General features: G+C 40.9%; 1 protein-coding gene across 1 annotated transcript in view; it reads right to left on the minus strand.

Moving 5' to 3' along the window:
* Nucleotides 1-24,243, minus strand: part of LOC117528782 (multidrug resistance-associated protein 1-like) — a 231,537-nt gene that overhangs the window by 137,539 nt on the left and 69,755 nt on the right. The window contains exon 9 of the mRNA XM_034191407.1: nucleotides 2,537-2,591. Coding sequence (XP_034047298.1) covers nucleotides 2,537-2,591 — 55 coding nt within the window. The remainder of the gene's footprint in view (nucleotides 1-2,536; nucleotides 2,592-24,243) is intronic.

Consider the following 24,243-nt stretch of genomic DNA (forward strand, 5'->3'; position numbering starts at 1 on the left):
GTGGCAACCCCTAACGGGAGCAGCCGAAACATGAAGATGTATAATACACACATATACATACACAGTGAGGAAAATAAGTATTTGAGCCACTGTCAATTTTTGCCACCTACAAAGAATGGAGAGGTCTGTAGTTTTTATCGTAGGTAAACTTCAACTGTGAGAAACAGAATAAAAATTAAAAAAAAAAGAAAATCAGAAAATATGAATGATTTCTAAATAATTAATTTGCATTTTATTGCATGAAATAAGTATTTGATACAATAGAGAAACAGACCGTAATACCTGGTACAGAAACCTTTGTTTGCAATTACAGAGGTCAGACATTTCCTGTAGTTCTCTTGACCAACTTTGTACACATTGCAGCAGGGATTTTGGTCCACTCCTCCATAAAGATCTAATCCAGATCTTTCAGGTTTGATGTTTCAGCTCCCTCCAAAGATTTTCTATTGACGTCAGGTCTGGAGATTGGCCAGGCCACTCCAGGACCTTCTCGCCAAGCTGCTTGCCTGTTGTCCTGTAGTCCATCCCAGCCTTGTGCACGTTTACAATTTTGTCCCTGATGTCGTTAGCTCTTTGTTCTTGGCCATGGTGGACAGGTTGGAGTGTGATTGATTGAGTGTGTGGACAGGTGTCTTTTATACAGGTAACAAGTTTAAACAAGTGAAAATAATACAGGTAAAGAGTGCAGAATAGGAGGACTTCTTAAAAACAAACTAACAGGTCTGTGAGAGACAGAATTCTTGCTGGTTGTTAGGTGATCAAATACTTATTTCATGCAATAAAAAAGCTAATTAATTATTTAAAAATCATACAATGTTATTGTCCAATTTGTTTTTTAGATTCTGTCTCTCACAGTTGAAGTGTACCTATGATAAAAATTATAGACCTCTCCATTCTTTGTAAGTGGGAAAATGTGAATCAAATACTTATTTGCGTCACTGTATATATATATATATATATATATATATATATACACACACACACACACACACACACACACGAGGTCTGTTAGAAAAGTATCAGACCTTTTTATTTTTTTCAAAAACCTGATGGATTTGAATCACGTGTGCTTGCCTGAGCCAACCTTGAACCTTTGTGCGCATGCGTGAATTTTTTCACGCCTGTCGATTGCGTCATTTGCTTGTAAGCAGCCTTTGTGTGAGGATGGGTGGAGTCTCTCATCGTTTTTTTCTTTGTAAGGAAATGGTGGAACACTGGAGCAGCGCGACTGCATCAAATTTTGCCAGAAACTGGGCGACAGCCAGGTGGAAACTATTCGGGTTATTCAGACGGCTTTCGGTAGCTTTTCAATCGTGTGACTATCTGAGAAATTGTGGAAGAGGTGGGCATGTCACAGCATGCCCTGTGAGGCTTCAACACGGAGGCGTTTTTGCTGCGCCGTCAGCTTCATGCCGATGGCATCGGCATGAATTTCGCTGCAACTCGTTTCATGGCCAAATCTTGTCACAGTGGAATGTGCCGAAAAAGTGCTGATGTCCACCTCTTCCACAATTTCTCTGATAGTCACACGACGGTCCCACATCACCACAGCGTTCACTTTGGAAATGATCTGGTCATTTCAGCATGTTGATGGCCGACCGGAGAGCGGCTTGCTCTCCACAGTTGTGCGGCCGTCTTTAAACCGGTTGTACCGCTCCTTAATCTGTGTGATGCCCATAGGATCATCACCGAATGCCGTCTGAATAATCAGAATGGTTTCCACCTGGCTGTCACCCAGTTTCTGGCAAAATTTGATGCAGTCCTTCCGCCATTTCCTTGCAAAGAAAAAAACGACGAGAGACTCCACCCATCCTCACACAAAGGCTGCTTACAAGCAAATGACTTAATCGACAGGCGTGAAAAAATTCACGCATGCGCACGAAGGTTCAAGGTTGGCTCATGCAAGCAAGATGATTCAAATCCATCAGGTTTTTGAAAAAAATAAAAAGGTCCGATACTTTTCTAACAGACCTCATATATATATATATATATATATATATATATATATATATATATATATATATATATAATGGACTGCATTTATATGGCGCTTTTCCATCTGCATCAGACACTCAAAGCGCTTTACAAATAAATGCCTCATATTCACCCCGATGTGAGGCTGCTGTCATACAAGGTGCTCACTGCACACCGGGAGCAATAGGGGATTAAAGACCTTGCCCAAGGGCCCTTAGTGATTTTCCAGTCAGGCTGGGATTTGAACCAAGGATCTTCTGGTCTCAAGCATTAACCACTATACTATCACCCCCCACCTCCCATACCACTGGACCATGGCCTCCCTGAAGCAGGCTTTCCAATCAGATCTGAAAATCACTGAGGGCTCTTGGGTAATGTCTTTTATCCCCAGTCAACACCATTTCAGTCACCAGTATTTCCATGCGGAGTGTGCTCGTTGCCTCCTGTTTGTTTTTCACCGTACCCTGTGTGCATTGGGTCTGCGGCAGCAGCACTGGCTCGAGGCCTCAGCAGGAAATGACAGTGGTCACGTAAGACCTGAGAATTACATGGTTCCACTTACCCCAAAAGGGCGTCTGCAGAGCCATTCTCTGTTCCCGTTTTGTTCAATGCAGGCTCTGAATGTGGAAAATGAAGACACAAAAGTGCTGTATTAGATGAAGAAGCAGAGATTTCCCAAAAACTCTTTCTGCTGCTACAGGCACAAAGTACATGAAAAGCTGCTGGCAACTTATTGTCCTCTCTGGACTTCACAACAACACATTCTGCTGTCAATAACGTGTCAAAGATATAGTGAGGCGGGGCTGTTTTGTGGACAATGTGTCCATAAAACAGCATCAAACACTGTCACTGTGCTCTGTGGGAAAGTCTTTAAGATGTCCCATCCCTTTAAATTTTGAAGCTCGTCATACAGAGAGAGAGGGAGAGAAATAAGACACACAAACAGAAACAACACATACAAGACAAACTACAAAGCTTAGAGTCAACCATAACCTGGTAGATTATCTCATTACCCTAAAAGCACGACAGGACAAAAATATAACGCAATGCTGAAATACCCTCAGCCGTATGAACATTGTGTTCTTCATAATCTGCAGTTGTTTAATTAATTATTAAGATCCTGCTGTCTTACATACAATTTGCACATGTTCAAATCAAATCATCATGTGTTCGTGTTGTGCAAATCAAAAATATTTATAGATCACCCTCTGTGCATTTACAGGTATTAATGAGACAGATTTAACTCCACTGGAAGTTAGCTTTGAGTTAGTGGAAGTTAGCATGATGCTCACATCCGTAAAATGTCTTGTAAATAACTCCAGAGGTGTTATCGGGTTACAAAAACAGCGTTTTCAATTTTAGAAGTGTTTAATTCTCACTTTAGTGTTTAATTCTAGCTTTTACATAATATATGAGACAGGTACTTACAGGTATTTAAACACAAATGAAACTGAGTTTTGCAGCTAGCTACCAGCCTGTGACATCACCATGCTAATGTCTGCGAAATGTCTTGTAAATAAGTTCAGAGATGTTATTGGGTTCAAAAAAGAAATGCTTTTTCTCACTAGCATTTACATAATCTATGAGAAACATGCATATAAACACAAAATTTGCAGCTTGGGACTCTGATGAGGGCGGTCGCATCTCCTCCACTCTCCCTTATCTCTCTGCCTTTAACCTTCAAGTCCCTACTTCACCAGACTGTCAAAACTATATTGGTTTCTGGATCTATTGGACTACTATTGGATTAACCATAGAATTGATCATCTGGTCTCTGAATGCTATTGACACCATTTTTACTACTAGAAGGTCAGGACCAGGGGATCCTACCTGCCCAGATGGAATGTATCCTGCGATCTATGTCCTCAACTCCTGGAGTTCCTGGCATGTGGCATGCTTGGCGCCTTTCTCCACTGAGGACGTCAAAGATTTATTAATTTTTGGTCTCATGGCAGCAAGGCTGGTACTTTTTGGCTTATGTGCTGCCCTGATCTACCGGAAAATTGGAAGACGGTGGCATCAAGAACCACGGGCCCTCGCTTGTCTATCATGATTAACGAGGTTGGCAAGGCAGTGCATTCTCAGATTGCATTGACTCTTGAACTCAGACGCAAATTGGATGACATCTTGGAGCTGATGCGTGCCTTGCAGTTGAAGCTGAAGGTTTCGGAGGCCAGTAAATATTCTTAATTCATAATTGGGAATATTCTAAATTCATAATTGGGATGTGGCTGTTCGAGTGGAACTGTTAAAAGTGTTTTTCACTGCTCAGTTACAACACTCCAGGCTTATCTAGCCTCAAGGACAAATTGCCCACCGTTTACCTCCAGAGGAATTTATTCAGGCCTTGGTGAGATTATTCGGCTCCATTCTTTTCTCAACCCACAAAGACAATAAACTGACAGACTTACACATGGACTGAAGCATGCCCCAGCTTTTCCCTTTCACCTCCCTTCCTGCCCCCCTGTGGCAGGCCCCCGTTCTTCCCATGCTGGCAGGCGGCGCGATTTCAGTTGCAGCGGCTACCACACACTCACATCGCCTCAATTTGGAAAACGGACTGTTTCAAGTTTAGTGCACATAAACAATGTCAAATGTATATGTGTTGTCTTAATTCTGATGTGTGCCATTATTACGGTAAACTAGTAATAATTGTGGATTAATTGCTGTTTGTCTGTGGAATGTGAGTGTGGCAATCTCGTTGTAATGACAATGATAATAAAGCTATCCATCCATCCAAAATGAATCAGTTTTGGAGAGACCAGCCACTGACGTCACAGTGCTGCTCTGATTGGCTGCCCCCCTGCCACTCAAAACAAAATTAACAAATTGAAACAGAATGCTACTTTTTAACTTCTTACAATATCTCTTAAAACAGGTCAAGGTTAGTCATCTTTGAAGGTCTGTGTCCCAAGAATGTTCCCAATGAACCTGCAGCCTCTGGCAGTAATAGGACTGGACTTGCTGAGCACAGACAGACGGACGGACGGACGCAAAGCCTTCACAATGCCTGGTGGCCATATTTGACGGCCTTGGTAACAAAATCAATTGAAAACAAGAAGGCCTATGGTGTTGACGACATCCTAAATAAAATGGTCAAATTCACAGATCCCAAATTCCAACTGGCCATATTAAAGCTCTTTAACATTGTCCTTAGCTCTGGGATCTTTCCCAATATTTGAAACCAAGACTGATAATGCCGCTCCACAAAAGCAGCGACAAACTTGACCCTAATAACTACCGTGGAGTCTGTGTCAATAGCAACCTCAGGAAAATCTTGTGCATGATCACCAACCACAGGCTCCTACACTTCCTTACTGAAAACAATGCCCTGAGCAAATCCCAAATTGGTTTTTTACCAAATTACCATACAACAGTTCATATTTTCTCCCTCAGCACCCTGACTGACAACCAAATAAACAACAAAGGCAAACTGTTCTGCTGTTTTGTAGATTTCAAAAAAGCATTTGGTGCAATTTGGCACAAGGATCTGCTGTCCAAACCTTTGAAAAGTTGGGTTGGAGGAAAAACATATGACATCATAAAGGCAATGTACACAAACAAGTGTAACATGAAAATTGGCAAAAAAAAAACAACAAAACAAAACAAAACACACACACACACACACACACACACACACACACACACACACACACACACACACACACACACACACACACACACACACACACACACACACACACACACACACACACACACACACACACACACAGAGACTTCTTTCCCCAAAGCAGAGGAGTTAGGCAGGAATGCAGTTTGAGCCCTCTTCAACATATACACCAATGTATAGGGCACCACAGTCTCGTTTGAACCCTGCGTGATATGGTGGGATTTGACCACTTATGTGGACCTGGGCTCCATTGTGCAATATATACACAGCATATATTCACACGGAAAAATGGTGTACTGTTTTGTTTTCAGCTGCAGTCACTGAAGCAGTCACAAAATTTTTTTTTCAGTATCCAGTGTAAAAGAGAAGACGAGGCAGATGGGAGACTGTGTAAGTCCAAGTTAATAAGTAAGTAAGTTCAATACAACAGCTAAAATTTTGAAGTATGCCAGTTTTTGAGTCTTCTGAGTTTGCTCCTCATTAAACCAGGAAAATAAGGAATTTCAACACAACAAGCTAGTGCTGAAATCCAGGAAAATGGGGCTTTGAGTGAGATTTGGCAAAAATCCATGGCAGTTTTACCAAATCTGACGGGTGGTTTCTCTAACTCTGGACTTTGGTGGCCACAACTAAAAAGGTGAGCAGAAAGCCTTTTTCTTAAATTTCTGCCAGGCTCAGGCTTGTAAACCTGGAGTCCAGCATTTGACAGAGGTCCTCTTAAGGTTCTGGTGTGTACATTAACAGACTAATGTTGATGAGGTTTTCCTAACAGAATCTTTGCTGAACGGGGAGTTGCCACCGTTATTGTTTGTTTTGCTGGTGGCAGTGCATGTTTACGCCATCAGCAGTTTGTGCTAAGTAGTGAGATGTTTAGTAGTGACAATAAAACAGTCGGTGAACCATTTGGACTATTAATGGGGTATGTGATGTTATTAGACCCCAGGGGTTAAGAGAATAAACGCTCAGCAAACCATTTGGGCTGGTGAATGTGCATTTTAACATCATCAGACGGCCGGCGAGCCGTGGGCTTGGTAAACGGTGCATCACATGTTGCCAAGGTGCCCCCAGGAATAAAGAAAAGTTTGGAATAACAGAGAATAAGAGATAAAGGAACAGTGACAATTCCACAGAATCTTGTCCATATCAGACTTTTTCAAACAGTCTTTCCATCTTCTCTCTATCTGACGTCGCTCTGTGACACAGACATGCTGCACAATTCTTCTTTTAAAAAGTTTAGAGCTCTAAAGGTTTACGATGTCCACATGGTACGTTTATAGCTTAAGCTTCGAGCAAGAGCCACACAGTGTCGCCGCAGCAACCAACCAGTCCCGCTTTATGACAACTGTTGCAACAGCCAGGCTTTTCTCTCCTCGAAGCAGATCCGAGGACACTGATTTGTATCTGTAACACACAGCTCAGTGTCCGCAGACTTATAAAACTTGCACAATGTCGTGCAACATTTAAACATTCAGTGACGGCCACGATTACAGAGTTAAGGTGTTGGGCTTGAGACCAGAAGATCCTCGGTTCATATCCCAGCCTGACTGGAAAATCATTAAGAGACCTTGGGCAAGGTCTTTAATCCCCTATTGTTCCCGGTGTGTAGTGAGTGCCTTGTATGGCAGCACCCTCACATCGGGGTGAATATGAGGCATTATTGTAAAGGGCTTGGAGCGTCTCATGCAGATGGAAAAGTGCTATATAAATGCAGTCCATTTACCAGTTACAGGAAGCCAGTGAAGAGACGCCAAAATGGGTGTAATGTGGTCAAACTTTCTGCTTCCTGACAAAAGTCTGGCAGCAGCATTTTGATTGGTAAATGCCGTGTTTCTGCCGAAAGTCCAGTGAACCTCCGTAATGTGTTTGTTTTGTTGTGTGAATGAGATGCTGTGTTGGGTGAGGGCATTTTGAAGCAGTGTGTGGCTGAAACAGCCTGATGGCACTAACTGATGTTCACTGATCAGTCGCATCAGATCCTCATTTTGGACACACATATCCACAGGTATGTATCTATACTTTAATTGTGGTCTATGCATTGAGGCTGAAATGATTGAGTTCTTTGTTTGCAAGGCTCCACTTTACACTGTAATGCATATGACAGGCCTGTGCACGACGTGGTCCCGCTCTCATAGAAACTACAGAACAAGCCGAAAGGCATGCGTGGTATGAGTGTAAGTGCTAACTGTTGTAGCCATTGATATTACTGTCTTAGAACCCCACAACGTAGACTAACAAAGTTTTTAAAACAAAGAGGGGCCGCGTGTGTTATCTGAAAGTGAATATTTGTGCAGTCAAACCGATTACAGATCAGAGACAGAGGAAAAATATCAATATCAGGGCTTTTTAAAAGGCTATGGTTGGACAACTGATTTCTCGTGGGAACATTCTTTTTGATATTTGGCGCACGTTTTACGCCGGATGCCCTTCCTGATGCAACTCCAGTGTAACCTGGAGAAACACACACAGCCGCTGGTGTTCCGAAGAGGTCTCCCATCCAAGTACTAACCAGGTACTGCACTGCTTAGCTCCTGAGATCTAACAGGATCAGACTGACACAGACCAGACCGCTGCACTTGTTTCATATAGTAATAATAATAAAAATATAAATCATTCTCCACAACCCTTTCTTCATCTGTAAATTACACTCATAACCTACCTGTTATTTTTAAACAAATAAAAGAGCATGGAGAGTAATGTGTACATTTTTTAATTTAAAGGCCCTGTCACACTTTTGACAATTTAGCCAGCGATGCCAGTCATATTTAAAAAATGCTGGCATAAGTCCAACAAGTTAAGGGCAAGTTTTTGTTTTATAAGTTAAAAGCACACTGAAGCACGTTGAAACATGCAAAAGCTCACTCTTCCTAATATGCTGAGCTCCTCAAAAAATTTTGGACATCCTGAAAAATAAGTGCCAGCGTGTGACTCACACATCTCGTGCATGCGGAACATAAGTTGTAGGTACGTTATGTGATTGTTGGCACACGACTCTTGTAATTTACTCGTAAGTCTAAATCCATCCATTAATGCTGGTCACTGATTGGCTGCATGAGGATGCAGCTTTCAGCCAGACTGTTTCATTCACACATGGAGTATATCTGACCTGTCCATTTCAGTCCAATTCACCATCACAGATGGACATGAATCCACATAAAGCTCCTGATTTTTGAAAATGACATCTGAAAATACTTTAATTCGTGGCTGGAAATGCAGCATTTTAAACCAAGTCCCTCTGTGGTTTTTCTGCTGCAGCTGCATTTCTCATTCCGGTGTCACTCTCTGATCACACAGAAGCGCTGTGATGAATTAAACTTTTGAAGCCCCGTCACTGTGGTGTGATCATCACATGACCTGATCGATCAATCAGGGAATCACACCTGATTAATGCGCTGTTTAAACATTCAAAGTGCAGTGGCTGTCTGTGATCACCACACTGACAGATCACACAGCACGTCCTTCAGATCACACCTGATCGCAGTTGACTGGAGCTTTAAAAGTTTAAATCATCACAGCGTTTCATTATTCAGGTTTGATTGGGTCTGATCAGGTCCGCTGATCAGGACGCAGCCTAAGCAGCATTTTAGAGTCACAGCACTCCATTCATTCATGGCAGCGTTTCCCACAGCCAGTCCACTCATCAGCATTCTGTACACAATGAGAATGGTCCACCAAGATAAAAAATGAAAATAAAAAACAAAATAAAATAATGTTAAATTACTCCGTTTCTGACGCGCACCACACTCTGCAGCACTGACATGAACCACTGGGTGGAAACGGGGCTGTCAGCATATGCTGAATAACTCTTGAGGTGTGACAGCTGCATTAATTTATTAGGCGCACGCCAGCGTGCACCGGAGTTTTTAATAAGGTCAGTAAATGCAGGCTAAACCGTCAAGGTGTGACAGGGCCTTAAGGTATTACGAATTCAACAGGGGATGCTTTAACAATGACTGCAGAGTAACTGTAAATCCTATTTCTTAATGTAACAAACCTCACAGTGAAATCATTTTTTGGGGTCATTTCAAACAGGTCAGAGTATGTAACTGCCTTTAATGTTGTGATGAGGATCGAATAATTTCTGAAATATGTATTTATCTAGCGATTATGATTGTTTTAAAATGCACAACAGGGGCAGGCTTCTGCACGGACAAATGTCCTGACTGACCTTTGACTTCATGGACATGTTTAGTGGTTCATTCATTTAATGATAAAATATAAATTAAAACAGTTTCTTTAAGGGAAAAATTAATAATACGAGCAAAGCGGCACGGAGCTCGCTCATGGTACACTGTGGCCTAAAGAGGAAGTGCCAAATTCTTAATCCGCAGTGAAACAGGAAATGTCAAATGTCAAACACTTCCTGGATCAACACTTCCTGGATTGACAGACAAGATCCCATGGAATCTCACAGGAACTCACACTCAAGCTCACACTCAAACAGGAAGTGCCAATTTTTCAGTCACAGTGAAACAGGAAATGACAAATGTTGAACACTTCCTGGAATGAGTGGAGCTAGAGCAGAGGCCTGGGTTTCACTGGACTCCCCTGAAATCTGATTTGACACAGATGATTGACATGTCATGGCACCACACGTCTGGTTGAAAAGAGCTGCACTAAGCTCTTTATATTATTGTATTTCTATTTACGAGGTCTGTTAGAAAAGTATCGGACCTTTTTATTTTTTTCAAAAACCATATGGATTTGAATCGTGTGATTGCATCAGCCAAGCTTGAACCTTCGTGCGCATGCGTGAGTTTTTTCACGCCTGTCGGTTGCGTCATTCGCCTGTGAGCAGGCTTTGAGTGAGCACTGGTCCACCCCTCTCGTCGTTAAGGAAATGGCGGAATGATTTGGATCTTTGCTGCATCAATGTTTTCCTGAAACTGTGAGATACCTCCAGGTGGACACCATTCGGAAAATTAATATGGCTTTCAGGGATGATTTTATGGGGATTACACAGATTAAGGAGTGCTCCAGCCGGTTTAAAGACCGCCCACAGCGTCTGAGAGCGCGGCGCGCTCCGAGCGCCGATCGACAGGCTCAAACCCCGCTGAAACAACCAGATCATTTCCAACGTGAAGGCTTTGTTGATCCGGTACGTCGTCTGACTTTCACAAAAAGGCAGAAGGCGTGGACGTCAGCACTTTTTCGGCACATTCTACTGTTACAGGAGTTTTTTTCATGGAAAAAGAAGCGGATGAATGCGCCACCGTGCCGCTCATGGCGCGGGACAAAACCACCTCCGTGTTGGTCTCTAAGGACGGCTTCTGGTTGCTTTTAAGTCGTGTCTCAGTCTCAGTCGTGTCACGACTGTCTCAGTCGTGCTTTGCACCATGCGGCTCCGCCGCGACGCGCGGGATTCCTCCGCTCCTCTTTCCATGACAAAAACTCCTGTAACAGTGGAATGTGCCATTCATTTCTAAACTGGACGCTGTCTTGATCCGGTATGTCGTCTGACTAGCACAGGAATTGCGGAAGACGTGGACACCAGCACTTTTTCGGCACATTGAGACAGACGTGCGGAGGAGCGCGCCACATTCTCAGACGTTGTGTGCGGTCTTTAAACCAGCTGGAGCACTCCTTAATCTGTGTAATCCCCATAAAATCGTCCCTGAAAGCCATATTAATTTTCCGAATGGTGTCCACCTGGAGGTCTCTCACAGTTTCAGGAAAAAATTGATGCAGCAAAACTCCAAATCATTCCGCCATTTCCTTAATGATGAGAGGGGTGGACCAGTGCTCACTCAAACTGACAGGTGTGAAAAAACTCACGCATGCGCACGAAGGTTCAATTTTGGCTGATGCAATCACACGTGATTCAAATCCATATGGTTTTTGAAAAAAATAAAAAGGTCCGATACTTTTCTAACAGACCTCGTATATTCTTTTTTAATAGCTCCTTTATTAATAGCTCCTTCTAGAACATTCTGCTTGAGGGTTGGCATGACACCTGTAAAACAAACGCTACTTCATTCCTGCCATTGCAGAAAGACGCTATAGGAATGAATTTTACTGTGGGCCGACCAACCTGCAATTTATCTGCTTTAATATTCTGGACTTCAGGGACTTAAGTCCTTACACTACTTTGCCATACCATTACCTTAATTGGTTACATTAGATTTTTAACATCTGTTTAGGACTGGGGGTCTCCGGTTTGGACTTAAGGGAATTTTATTGATTGGTGCACCAAAGACTGACCTACAATATCACTGTGTGACATATTTATAGCGACAGTCCCAAAAATGTTGCACTATGCTGTGTTCTCGTTGACTTTGACAGTTGATGTCTCTGGACTGTGTGGAAAATTTGGTTTACAGTACCGGTATTATTATTTTTTAGATTGTATCTATTACTTCTCCTAGGTGAGGTGGACTGACTGAAGTTGTGCTACAGACATTTTAGGTTCGTGGTTCGACCCTGACCCTAACCCTGACCCGGCTTCTCTGCTCTCGTGGGGCAAACAGGGGGTCAGTCATGTGGTAGTGGGTGGTTAACGAATACGATTTGGTGGGTCACACTGCACCAGGATTGAGTCGACCATCTGTTGGGGGTGCACGGCAGGGAAAAAAGAACACAAAATTAAAGTAATAAAGAGCAAATGAAGGTGATTTTATTTGTCTCTATTTCCATGTGTGCTGCTTGGATGATTTGACCACAGATGCTATGACTGGACTACATGGACAGTTAGACGATCAGAGGCTGCTGTGATTGACAAATTGCTTTTGGACTTTGTCCTAGCCACAAGGTGGGGTGCCACATGTTTGACTGACGAGTGCGGTGCATTAGTTGTCTGCTTTTATAAATATTTTGACCATTCGTAAGGACTGGTAGCTTCAATTTTGATTTCTGCCTGTTGCAGTACCTGTATTGGTCCATAGTGTAAGTCATTTGTCTCTCAAAAGCATCACTAGTGCCAATATCCAGGGAACAAGGGGCCTTCGGGTGGACCTGTTCATTGATGTTTCTTTCTGTACTAATCTGTTTTATGCCATGATGCATACTGTTCTTACCATGCTACATGGACAAAACACAGTTTTACTTTTACACATACCGTTTAATACAATGCGAGCAGTCACCGCATATACAGGTAAAAATGCAACATCTTTCAAACACCTGTTCATTGATGTTTCTTTCTGTACTAATCTGTTTTCTCGTCCAATGTCAATTTTATTTATATAGCACATTTTCAACAGCACCAGCTGCCCAAAGTGCTTCACATGTTAAAAAAACAATATCAAAAACATTACAAAAGCAGGGCAATCAAAAAACAAATAAAAAACAGACACATGCAGCTTACATTGTATTAAAAGCCAAAGCAAAAAGGTATGTTAAGAGCAGATTTAAAAGTCTCTAGAGCTGGAGCAGCTCTGATGTTTAAAGGCAAACTGTTCCAGTGTTTGGGTGCAGCCACCAAAAAGGCGCAATCACCTTGAGTCTTTAATCGAGATCTGGGCCATTTTAATAAAAGCTGGTTTTCAGACCTCACTGATCTGAGTGGTACATATGGAGTCAAAATCTCAAAGGTATTCAGGAACCAATCCATTTAAACACTTGAACACAAACAACAGAATCTTAAAATCAATCCTAAATGCGACCGGCACAGGGGTGATATGCTCCCACTTCCTCGTCCCTGTGAGCAGTCGTGCAGCAGCATTCTGGACTTGCTGCAGACGCTTCAGAGAGGACTGGTCCAGCCGACAGTAGAGCGAGTTACAGTAATCTAAACTAGATGTTATGAACAAATGAATAACTCGCTCAAAAACACAAGCTGGAAGGTAGGGCTTTACTTAAGATTCTGAGTTGGTAAAAAACTGGCCTTAACCACAGAATTCATTTGCTTGTCCATTTTAAAGGAGCTGTCGAAATTTACCCCCAATTTTCTAACAGAGTCATGTATGCAGGGAGACAAAGGACCAAGCACATCAGTCAAGCCAGCAGACAATATAGAACCAAAAACAATAATTTCAGTTTTTTCTCATTGAGAATTAAAAAGTTTTGGGCCAACCAAGTTTTTCCTTCCTGCAGACAGTTTACCAAAATAGCAACAGAATTCGAGGAGAATATGAGTGGCAAAATAAATCTGCAGGTCATCTGCATAAAAATGAAAGGCCATGTCATACTTTGAGAGTCTGGTGCCAAGTGGCAACATATAAAGTGAAAAAAGTGCGGGGCCTAAAACAGAGCCCTGTGGAACAACATAATTTAAGGGTGCTGAACTGGACTGGTGAGGCCCAAGGTATACAGTGGTCCTTTGTTTATCGCGGACGTTACGTTCTAAAAATAACCCGCTATAAGCGAAATCCGCAAAGTAGTCAGCGTTATTTTTTACAATTATTATAGATGTTTTAAGGATGTAAAACCCCTCACTACACACTTTATACACTTTTCTGAAACAAGAATTAACATTTTCTCACTTTTCTCTCCTGTGTAAACACTCTCTTTTTTCTTCTGGGCAAGAAGATTATAAACAGACACACGCAGAACTCTCCCTTCACTCACTGCCTCCGGAGGTACGGATGCGGGACCTGCAAAGAATCCAAGTCCTCTCTCGTGGCCATGGAGCTCTGCAGCTGCAGTCAACATCCGTATCAACAGCGAGCGTAGTCTCTGGACCTGTTGCCAGATTTGGCACAGCTCCACACAGCAGACAGGAGGGCGGTGTGAGTGGCCCGCTGCTGTGTTTACCGAGCCCGCAGACTCAGTAAGCGCATCGGAGGCAGTGAGAGCAACCGTGGTGATGCTGACCGGTGCCGTGACCGGCCCGCCTGATAAGGACGCAGAACACAATGCGCTGTAAAAAAAAAAAAAAAAAAAAAAAAAAGCATTTCAGTACAAAGAAGAGATCTGAAGCTAGAATGAAATTTTTCAAAACCGCCATTAGAGTCCAAATGAGACTGCAACTGATCATAAACAATTTTCTAAAGGATTTTAGTCAAAAATGGCAACTTTGAAATGGGGTGATAGTTGGCAAGAATATTGGGATCCAAGGTTGGCTTTTTGAGGTGTGGCTGAACTACAGCGTGCTTTAAAATTCCTGGAACACAGCCAGATAAAAGGGAAACATTCAGAACATTTAGAATGTACGGCCCAAGGACAGATAAAACACTTTTTTAAAATTGTGCAGGAACAGCATCCAAAGGACAATTAGAAGGTCTTAATTGCTGAACAACTTTATGCAGTTCAGTTAAGGTGAGAACGAAAATCAACAAAGGCCACAGTGCACTCATGGTTTAAATGAGAATCAGTTAAGTGAGACAATGAAATTGAAGCCCTCATGTATGACACTTTTTTTAAACAAAAACTGACAAAAAATCATCACACAGTGATCCAGATAACACAAGACCAGACGGAGACTCTGGGTTAACCAGTCGATTCAACACATTAAAAAAAACCTGCGGTCTGTGACAGTTATTTGCCACAAAGTTAGACATAAACTGGGCTTTTGCTGACTTAACAGCTTCCTGATAATTAGCAAGACAGTCTCGAATTATTCCCCGAAAAACATGCAAATTGTCCTTCTTCCATTTACGCTCCGCGTGCCTGCATTCACGTCTGCACGACAAGTGGTGAGTGCACGAGTCCAAGTGTTCTATCTGCCAGATGTAAAAAAAGAGAATGACTGCCACGCATGTCGGTGCTTAGCAGCAGATATCAGCAGGCAGTGCAGCGACTGGCATGGACAGATCCAACTGCTGCTGGCCTCCCGTTCCTCCCGGCCCTCTTGGATGAAGATCACTCCACCTTTCACCAATAATAATGTCAACGGTCAGTTCACGCTGTTTGCTGAGGTTGGTATATTTTATATTCAGGGTGATATTTTTGTTCTTTTTCACTGTGTTATTACACATGGTGTTAGTGTTTTCATATTCCATGCTTTGCAATAAGCAGAGTAAAATCCCGCAAGATTCTCCACACGCGACATGGCTTGCCTGAAAGAAGCCTGGTTCATGTGGTTCTTTCAAGTTCAGAAGGTATGTCAAGTCCTGCTGGGGGAGGCTGCACAGGTACCATGGACACGACTGGTGAGGTACTCCTTTTAGGGTTAGGGTTAGGCTCATGTTAGGGCATTTTTGTTGTTCCTGGCAGATACCTTTGGTTTTTGGATGATGTGTTGTTTCTGTTTTTGCACTTCTCATGGTCAATTTGCTACTTTGCAAACTTAATAATAAGAATAATAAGAATAATAACTTCATATCCCTTACAAAGGAGATATGAAGTTGCACTTCTCTTTTTATAATGATAATAATGACTTTATATTTCCCCTGGAATGCCATGATGCATACTGTTCTTACCATGCTACATGGACAAAACACAGTTTTACTTTTACACATACCATTTAATACAACGCGAGCAGTCACCGCATATACAGGTAAAAATGCAACATCTTTCAAACAATCACATAGCTTTACTGATCAACACCGAGGGCAACGGCCCGCCCATTTGGGGGCGGTGCTGGAGAGCAGGAACAAAGGCAGGGAGAGTGCTGTGTGGGGGTCAGTTTGCAAATTAAAAGAGCAATCATCTGTTTGGTAAAGGCATCTATTCAATACAACAGCTAAAATTTTGAAGTATGCCAGTTTTTGAGTCTTCTGAGTTCGTTCCCCATTAAACCGGGAAAAACTGGGAATTTCAACCCAACAGTGCTACGGGTCATAAACAAACTGCAACACATGTCCACTTTCCACTGCATTGTCACTTTTTCTTTGCATTTTCAATGTGTTTGCGTGTAATTTGTCAACCTGGTCTCACAGCAAGTCGTGATTCAGCAGCATGAAATATACATTAATCTACTGGTTCGTGATATTGTGATGAAAAGCGCCTCATTTTCATCACGGCAGCATGAATTCATTCAAATTCATTCCGTGATAGCTGCACGAAATTAAAAGTGAAGCTGGGGGGGGAATAGTGAGTTAAAAACAAACCCCATCACGAAAATTTGACTCATTTCGTCACAGGAGCACGAAAAGAAAAAGTGAGACTGGGCTGAATTTGCCCAAAAACCTATTGAAAAAGACGTGGTTTTTCCCCAAAAAGTAGAGAAATTACATCATATGCATCATATTTTACCCCTTTAACACTTGCCCTCAAATGAGACAGTGCTGCCCAATTGTCCAAATCATTAGAACAGTCTGCAGCATCGGGTATCACTCTAGTGGACACAGAAATCAAATGCCTGTTTTTGGCAGATGACCAGGTGTTGCTGTCTCCAACCAAAGAAGGGCTACAACAACAACTTCACCCGCTACACAATTTCACCCAAACCTGGGCCTTAAAACTAACCAAGACAAAAATGATGATATTCCAAAAAGGACCCAGCTTCCACTCACACAAATATAATTTCTTCCTGCATAAGACGGTCCTAAAACACACAAAAAAAACTACACCTACCTCTGAATAAACATCAGCACCACAGGCAACTTCAACAATGTCAGGACTGAGCGGAGGCGAAACACAGACAGAGGCTGGACACAAATGCAGGCTCACCACAGGACGTGTGATTAAAGGATGGTTTAATTCAGACCTGGGTTCAATAACAGGAAGGCAGTCCGCAGAGCAAAAGTACCGGGCAGGGACAAGACAGAGGACATGGTCAAAAACAAGCAGGGTCAGTACACGAGCAAACAGAGTTGTCAGGGCTGAGGCAAAAGGCAGGATCCGGTATACAGAGCAGAGTCAATAAACACGGCTTGGCAAAACAGGACTGAAACAAAGTGCTGGTGAGTGAATGAATCAACAAACGAGCAGGGAGGAAGTGAACTGAAGCAGTTTAAATAAGAACAGGTGTTAATAAGATAATGAGGTGCACGTGGAGGAGGAAGGGCCTGGAAGGGGGCGTGGTCAGGTGACACCTAAGAGGCAAAAGAGATGCAGAAAGGCGGTGACAAATGGGCAAGTAAATGACAGATGAATGGGGCGTGGCCAACAGTGATGACAAAGTGCAGGTGCGGGACATGAGAGTGCAGTGATCAGAAAGAGACTGTGATAACAATGAAACTGGACATGACAACTTAGAGACCTGAGAGGAGTGCAGACAAAGACAGAATGACAGGCAGGTGCAAGTGAGCGGTGACGAGATTACAGACATGACAACTAAAGATCATACAAAGAAAAACATGAACACGAATCTAAACTTGAACAGGGCTGAAAAGCATACCAGAACATGATAAACAGAATCATGGGAAATAACACACTGTGACAAAACCAAGTGGAACAGACAGACAAAACTATAAGAAAAACAAAACCTGGCATATCAGTACTACACAACAGAAATGAGAACAGCAAAAACAATAGGCAAACAATAACTAAATGATGACCCATGAAAACAGACTGATAGAACAAAACTAGAACGGAACTGGAACATGGCAGAAGTATAAAAGTAACAAAGAAAGAAAGTGACAAAGCACAAATAGAACATAGAATAAACACATGATGAAAAAGGCAATTAATAAAACAAGGCTGGGGCAAAAGGAACAGAACTAAATAAAGAGGAAAAATAAGGGCTGAAGCCTGGAACTGGGCGGGGCATGACAAACAAAGCTGTAAATAACCTGAGAGACGAGACAAGAAGGGCTTTTATGTCATCAAAAAGAACATGAAAGTCAACATCCCAATTCAAATCTGGCTCAAAATATTGGACTCCGTCATAGAACCCATTTCTCTTTAGGGCTGTGAGGTCTGGGCCCGCTCGCCAACCAAGATTTTGCAAAATAGGACTAACACCAAACTGAGACTCTGCATGCAGAATTCTGCAAATCCATCGTCCACGTCCAACGGAAAACATCAAACAATTCATGCAGAGCAGAATTAGGACGATACTCACTAATTAATAAAGTTCAAAAGAGAGCAAATAAATTTTATGACCACCTTAAAAATAGTCACCTCAGCCCACTCCATAACAAAGCCCTGATCCACAGAGAGACACCCCCTTAGCCAGCTTGGATTGTGAAAAAAGTGTGACAATAACGTGATTGTGTTGAACGTGTGACAATAATGTGGTTGTGTGACAATAACGTGGTTGTGTGGAACGTGTAACAATAACGTGGTTGTGTTCAAACGTGTGACAATAACGTGGTTGTGTTCAAAAGTGTGACAATCACGTGGTTGTGTTCGAAAGTGTGACAATCACGTGGTTGTGTGGAACGTGTAACAATAACGTGGTTGTGTTCAAACGTGTGACAATAACGTGGTTGTGTTCAAATGTGTGACAATAACGTGGTTGTGTTCGAAAGTGTGACAATAACGTGGTTGTGTTCGAAAGTGTGACAATAACGTGGTTGTGTTCGAAAGTGTGACAATCACGTGGTTGTGTGGAACGTGTAACAATAACGTGGTTGTGTTCAAACGTGTAACAATAACGTGGTTGTGTTCGAAAGTGTGACAATCACGTGGTTGTGTGGAACGTGTAACAATAACGTGGTTGTGTTCAAACGTGTGACAATAACGTGGTTGTGTCGAGCGTGTGACAATAACGTGGTTGTGTTCGAAAGTGTGACAATAGCGTGGTTGTGTCGAGCGTGTGACAATAGCGTGGTTGTGTCGAGCGTGTGACAATAATGTGGTTGTGTTTGAAACTGTGACAATAATATGGTTGTGTTGAATGTGTGACAATAATATGGTTGTGTTTGAAAGTGTGACAATAACTGGTTGTGTTTGAAAGTGTAACAATAAGGGGTTGTGTAGAAAGTGAGACAATAGGGGGTTGTGTGGAAAGTGAGACAATAAGGGGTTGTGTAGAAAGTGAGACAATAAGGGGTTGTGTGGAAAGTGAGACAATAAGGGGTTGTGTAGAAAGTGAGACAATAAGGGGTTGTGTAGAAAGTGAGACAATAAGGGGTTGTGTAGAAAGTGTGACAATAACGCGGTTGTGTAGAAACTGTAGCAATAACATGTTTGTGTAGAAAGTGCAACAATAACATGTTTGTGTAGAAAGTGCAACAATAACATGGTTGTGTAGAAAGTGTAGCAATAACATGGTTGTGTAGAAAGTGTAACAATAACATGGTTGTGTAGAAACTGTAGCAACAACATGTTTGTGTAGAAAGTGCAACAATAACATGTTTGTGTAGAAAGTGAAACAATAACATGGTTGTGTAGAAAGTGTAGCAATAACATGGTTGTGTAGAAAGTGTAGCAGTAACATGGTTGTGTAGAAACTGTAGCAATAAAATGGTTGTGTAGAAACTGTAGCAATAACATGGTTGTGTAGAAAGTGCAACAATAACATGGTTGTGTAGAAAGTGTAACAATAACATGTTTGTGTAGAAAGTGCAACAATAACATGGTTGTGTAGAAAGTGTAGCAATAACATGTTTGTGTAGAAAGTGCAACAATAAAATGGTTGTGTAGAAATTGTAGCAATAACATGGTTGTGTAGAAAGTGCAACAATAACATGGTTGTGTAGAACATGTAGCAATAACATGGTTGTGTAGAAAGTGTAGCAATAACATGGTTGTGTAGAAACTGTAGCAATAACATGGTTGTGTAGAAAGTGTAGCAATAACATGGTTGTGTAGAAAGTGTAACAATAATGCGGTTGTGTAGAAAGTACGACAATATCATGGTTGTGTAGAAAGTGTAGTAATAACATGGTTGTGTAGAAAGTGTAACAATAATGCGGTTGTGTAGAAAGTATGACAACAACATGGTTGTATAGAAAGTGTAGTAATAACATGGTTGTGTAGAAAGTGTAACAATAATGCGGTTGTGTAGAAAGTACGACAATATCATGGTTGTGTAGAAAGTGTAGTAATAACATGGTTGTGTAGAAAGTGTAGCAATAATGCGGTTGTGTAGAAAGTACGACAATAACATGGTTGTGTAGAAAGTGTAACAATAACATGGTTGTGTAGAAACTGTAGCAATAACATGTTTGTGTAGAAAGTGCAACAATAACATGGTTGTGTAGAAAGTGTAACAATAACATGGTTGTGTAGAAACTGTAGCAATAACATGTTTGTGTAGAAAGTGCAACAATAACATGTTTGTGTAGAAAGTGCAACAATAACATGGTTGTGTAGAAAGTGCAACAATAACATGGTTGTGTAGAAAGTGTAACAATAACATGGTTGTGTAGAAAGTGTAACAATAACATGGTTGTGTAGAAAGTGTAACAATAATGCGGTTGTGTAGAAAGTACGACAATATCATGGTTGTGTAGAAAGTGTAGTAATAACATGGTTGTGTAGAAAGTGCAACAATAACATGGTTGTGTAGAAAGTGCAACAATAACATGGTTGTGTAGAAGGTGCAACAATAACATGGTTGTGTAGAAACTGTAGCAATAACATGGTTGTGTAGAAACTGTAGCAATAAAATGGTTGTGTAGAAACTGTAGCAATAACATGGTTGTGTAGAAAGTGCAACAATAACATGGTTGTGTAGAAAGTGTAACAATAACATGTTTGTGTAGAAAGTGCAACAATAACATGGTTGTGTAGAAGGTGCAACAATAACATGGTTGTGTAGAAACTGTAGCAATAACATGTAGAAAGTGTAACAATAATGCGGTTGTGTAGAAAGTACGACAATATCATGGTTGTGTAGAAAGTGTAGCAATAACATGGTTGTGTAGAAAGTGTAACAATAACATGGTTGTGTAGAAACTGTAGCAACAACATGTTTGTGTAGAAAGTGCAACAATAACATGTTTGTGTAAAAAGTGCAACAATAACATGGTTGTGTAGAAAGTGTAGCAATAACATGGTTGTGTAGAAACTGTAGCAATAACATGGTTGTGTAGAAAGTGTAACAATAATGCGGTTGTGTAGAAAGTACGACAATATCATGGTTGTGTAGAAAGTGTAGTAATAACATGGTTGTGTAGAAAGTGTAGCAATAATGCGGTTGTGTAGAAAGTACGACAATAACATGGTTGTGTAGAAAGTGTAACAATAACATGGTTGTGTAGAAACTGTAGCAATAACATGTTTGTGTAGAAAGTGCAACAATAACATGGTTGTGTAGAAAGTGTAACAATAACATGGTTGTGTAGAAACTGTAGCAATAACATGTTTGTGTAGAAAGTGCAACAATAACATGTTTGTGTAGAAAGTGCAACAATAACATGGTTGTGTAGAAAGTGCAACAATAACATGGTTGTGTAGAAAGTGTAACAATAACATGGTTGTGTAGAAAGTGTAGCAATAACATGGTTGTGTAGAAACTGTAGCAATATCATGGTTGTGTAGAAAGTGTAGTAATAATGCGGTTGTGTAGAAACTGTAGCAATAACATGTTTGTGTAGAAAGTGCAACAATAACATAGTTGTGCAGAAAGTGCAACAATAACATGGTTGTGTAGAAAGTGTAGCAATAACATGGTTGTGTAGAAACTGTAGCAATAAAATGGTTGTGTAAGAAACTGTAGCAATAACATGTTTGTGTAGAAAGTGCAACAATAACATGGTTGTGTAGAAAGTGTAGCAATAATGCGGTTGTGTAGAAAGTACGACAATAACATGGTTGTGTAGAAAGTGTAACAATAACATGGTTGTGTAGAAACTGTAGCAATAACATGTTTGTGTAGAAAGTGCAACAATAACATGGTTGTGCAGAAAGTGCAACAATAACATGGTTGTGTAGAAAGTGTAGCAATAACATGGTTGTGTAGAAACTGTAGCAATAAAATGGTTGTGTAAGAAACTGTAGCAATAACATGGTTGTGTAGAAAGTGCAACAATAACATGGTTGTGTAGAAAGTGTAACAATAACATGTTTGTGTAGAAAGTGCAACAATAACATGGTTGTGTAGAAAGTGTAACAATAACATGGTTGTGTAGAAAGTGCAACAATAACATGGTTGTGTAGAAATTGTAGCAATAACATGGTTGTGTAGAAGGTGCAACAATAACATGGTTGTGTAGAAATTGTAGCAATAACATGGTTGTGTAGAAAGTGCAACAATAACATGGTTGTGTAGAAATTTTAGCAATAACATGGTTGTGTAAAAAGTGCAACAATAACATGGTTGTGTAGAACGTGTAGCAATAACATGGTTGTGTAGAAAGTGTAGCAATAACATGGTTGTGTAGAAAGTGTAGCAATAACATGGTTGTGTAGAAAGTGTAGCAATAACATGGTTGTGTAGAAACTGTAGCAATAACATGTAGAAAGTGTAACAATAATGCGGTTGTGTAGAAAGTACGACAATATCATGGTTGTGTAGAAAGTGTAGCAATAACATGGTTGTGTAGAAAGTGTAGCAACAACATGTTTGTGTAGAAAGTGCAACAATAACATGTTTGTGTAGAAAGTGCAACAATAACATGGTTGTGTAGAAAGTGTAGCAATAACATGGTTGTGTAGAAAGTGTAACAATAACATGGTTGTGTAGAAACTGTAGCAACATGTTTGTGTAGAAAGTGCAACAATAACATGTTTGTGTAGAAAGTGCAACAATAACATGGTTGTGTAGAAAGTGTAGCAATAACATGGTTGTGTAGAAAGTGCAACAATAACATGGTTGTGTAGAAAGTGTAACAATAACATGTTTGTGTAGAAAGTGCAACAATAACATGGTTGTGTAGAAAGTGTAGCAATAACATGTTTGTGTAGAAAGTGCAACAATAACATGGTTGTGTAGAAATTGTAGCAATAACATGGTTCTGTAGAAAGTGCAACAATAACATGGTTGTGTAGAAATTGTAGCAATAACATGGTTGTGTAGAAAGTGCAACAATAACATGGTTGTGTAGAACGTGTAGCAATAACATGGTTGTGTAGAAAGTGTAGCAATAACATGGTTGTGTAGAAACTGTAGCAATAAGATGGTTGTGTAGAAAGTGTAGCAATAACATGGTTGTGTAGAAAGTGTAGCAATAACATGGTTGTGTAGAAAGTGTAACAATAATGCGGTTGTGTAGAAAGTACGACAATATCATGGTTGTGTAGAAAGTGTAGTAATAACATGGTTGTGTAGAAAGTGTAACAATAATGCGGTTGTGTAGAAAGTGCAACAATAACATGGTTGTGTAGAAAGTGTAGCAATAACATGGTTGTGTAGAAACTGTAGCAATAACATGGTTGTGTAGAAAGTGTAACAATAACACGGTTGTGTAGAAAGTGCAACAATAACACGGTTGTGTAGAAAGTGCAACAATAACACGGTTGTGTAGAAAGTGCAACAATAACACGGTTGTGTAGAAAGTGCAACAATAACACGGTTGTGTAGAAAGTGTAACAATAACGCGGTTGTGTAGAAAGTAACAATAACACGGTTGTGTAGAAAGAGTAACAATAACACGGTTGTGTAGAGACTGTAACAATAACGCGGTTGTGTAGAAAGTGTAACAATAACGCGGTTGTGTAGAAAGTGCAACAATAACACGGTTGTGTAGAAAGTGCAACAATAACACGGTTGTGTAGAAAGTGCAACAATAACGCGGTTGTGTAGAAAGTAACAACGCAGTTGTGTAGAAAGTAACAATAACGTGGTTGTGTAGAAAGAGTAACAATAACACGGTTGTGTAGAAAGAGTAACAATAACACGGTTGTGTAGAAAGTAACAATAACACGGTTGTGTAGAAAGTAACAATAACACGGTTGTGTAGAAAGAGTAACAATAACACGGTTGTGTAGAAAGTGTAACAATAACGCGGTTGTGTAGAAAGTGTAACAATAACGCGGTTGTGTAGAAAGTG

Source organism: Thalassophryne amazonica, chromosome 16 (genome assembly GCF_902500255.1).
Source record: "Thalassophryne amazonica chromosome 16, fThaAma1.1, whole genome shotgun sequence".
Classification (NCBI taxonomy): domain Eukaryota; kingdom Metazoa; phylum Chordata; class Actinopteri; order Batrachoidiformes; family Batrachoididae; genus Thalassophryne; species Thalassophryne amazonica.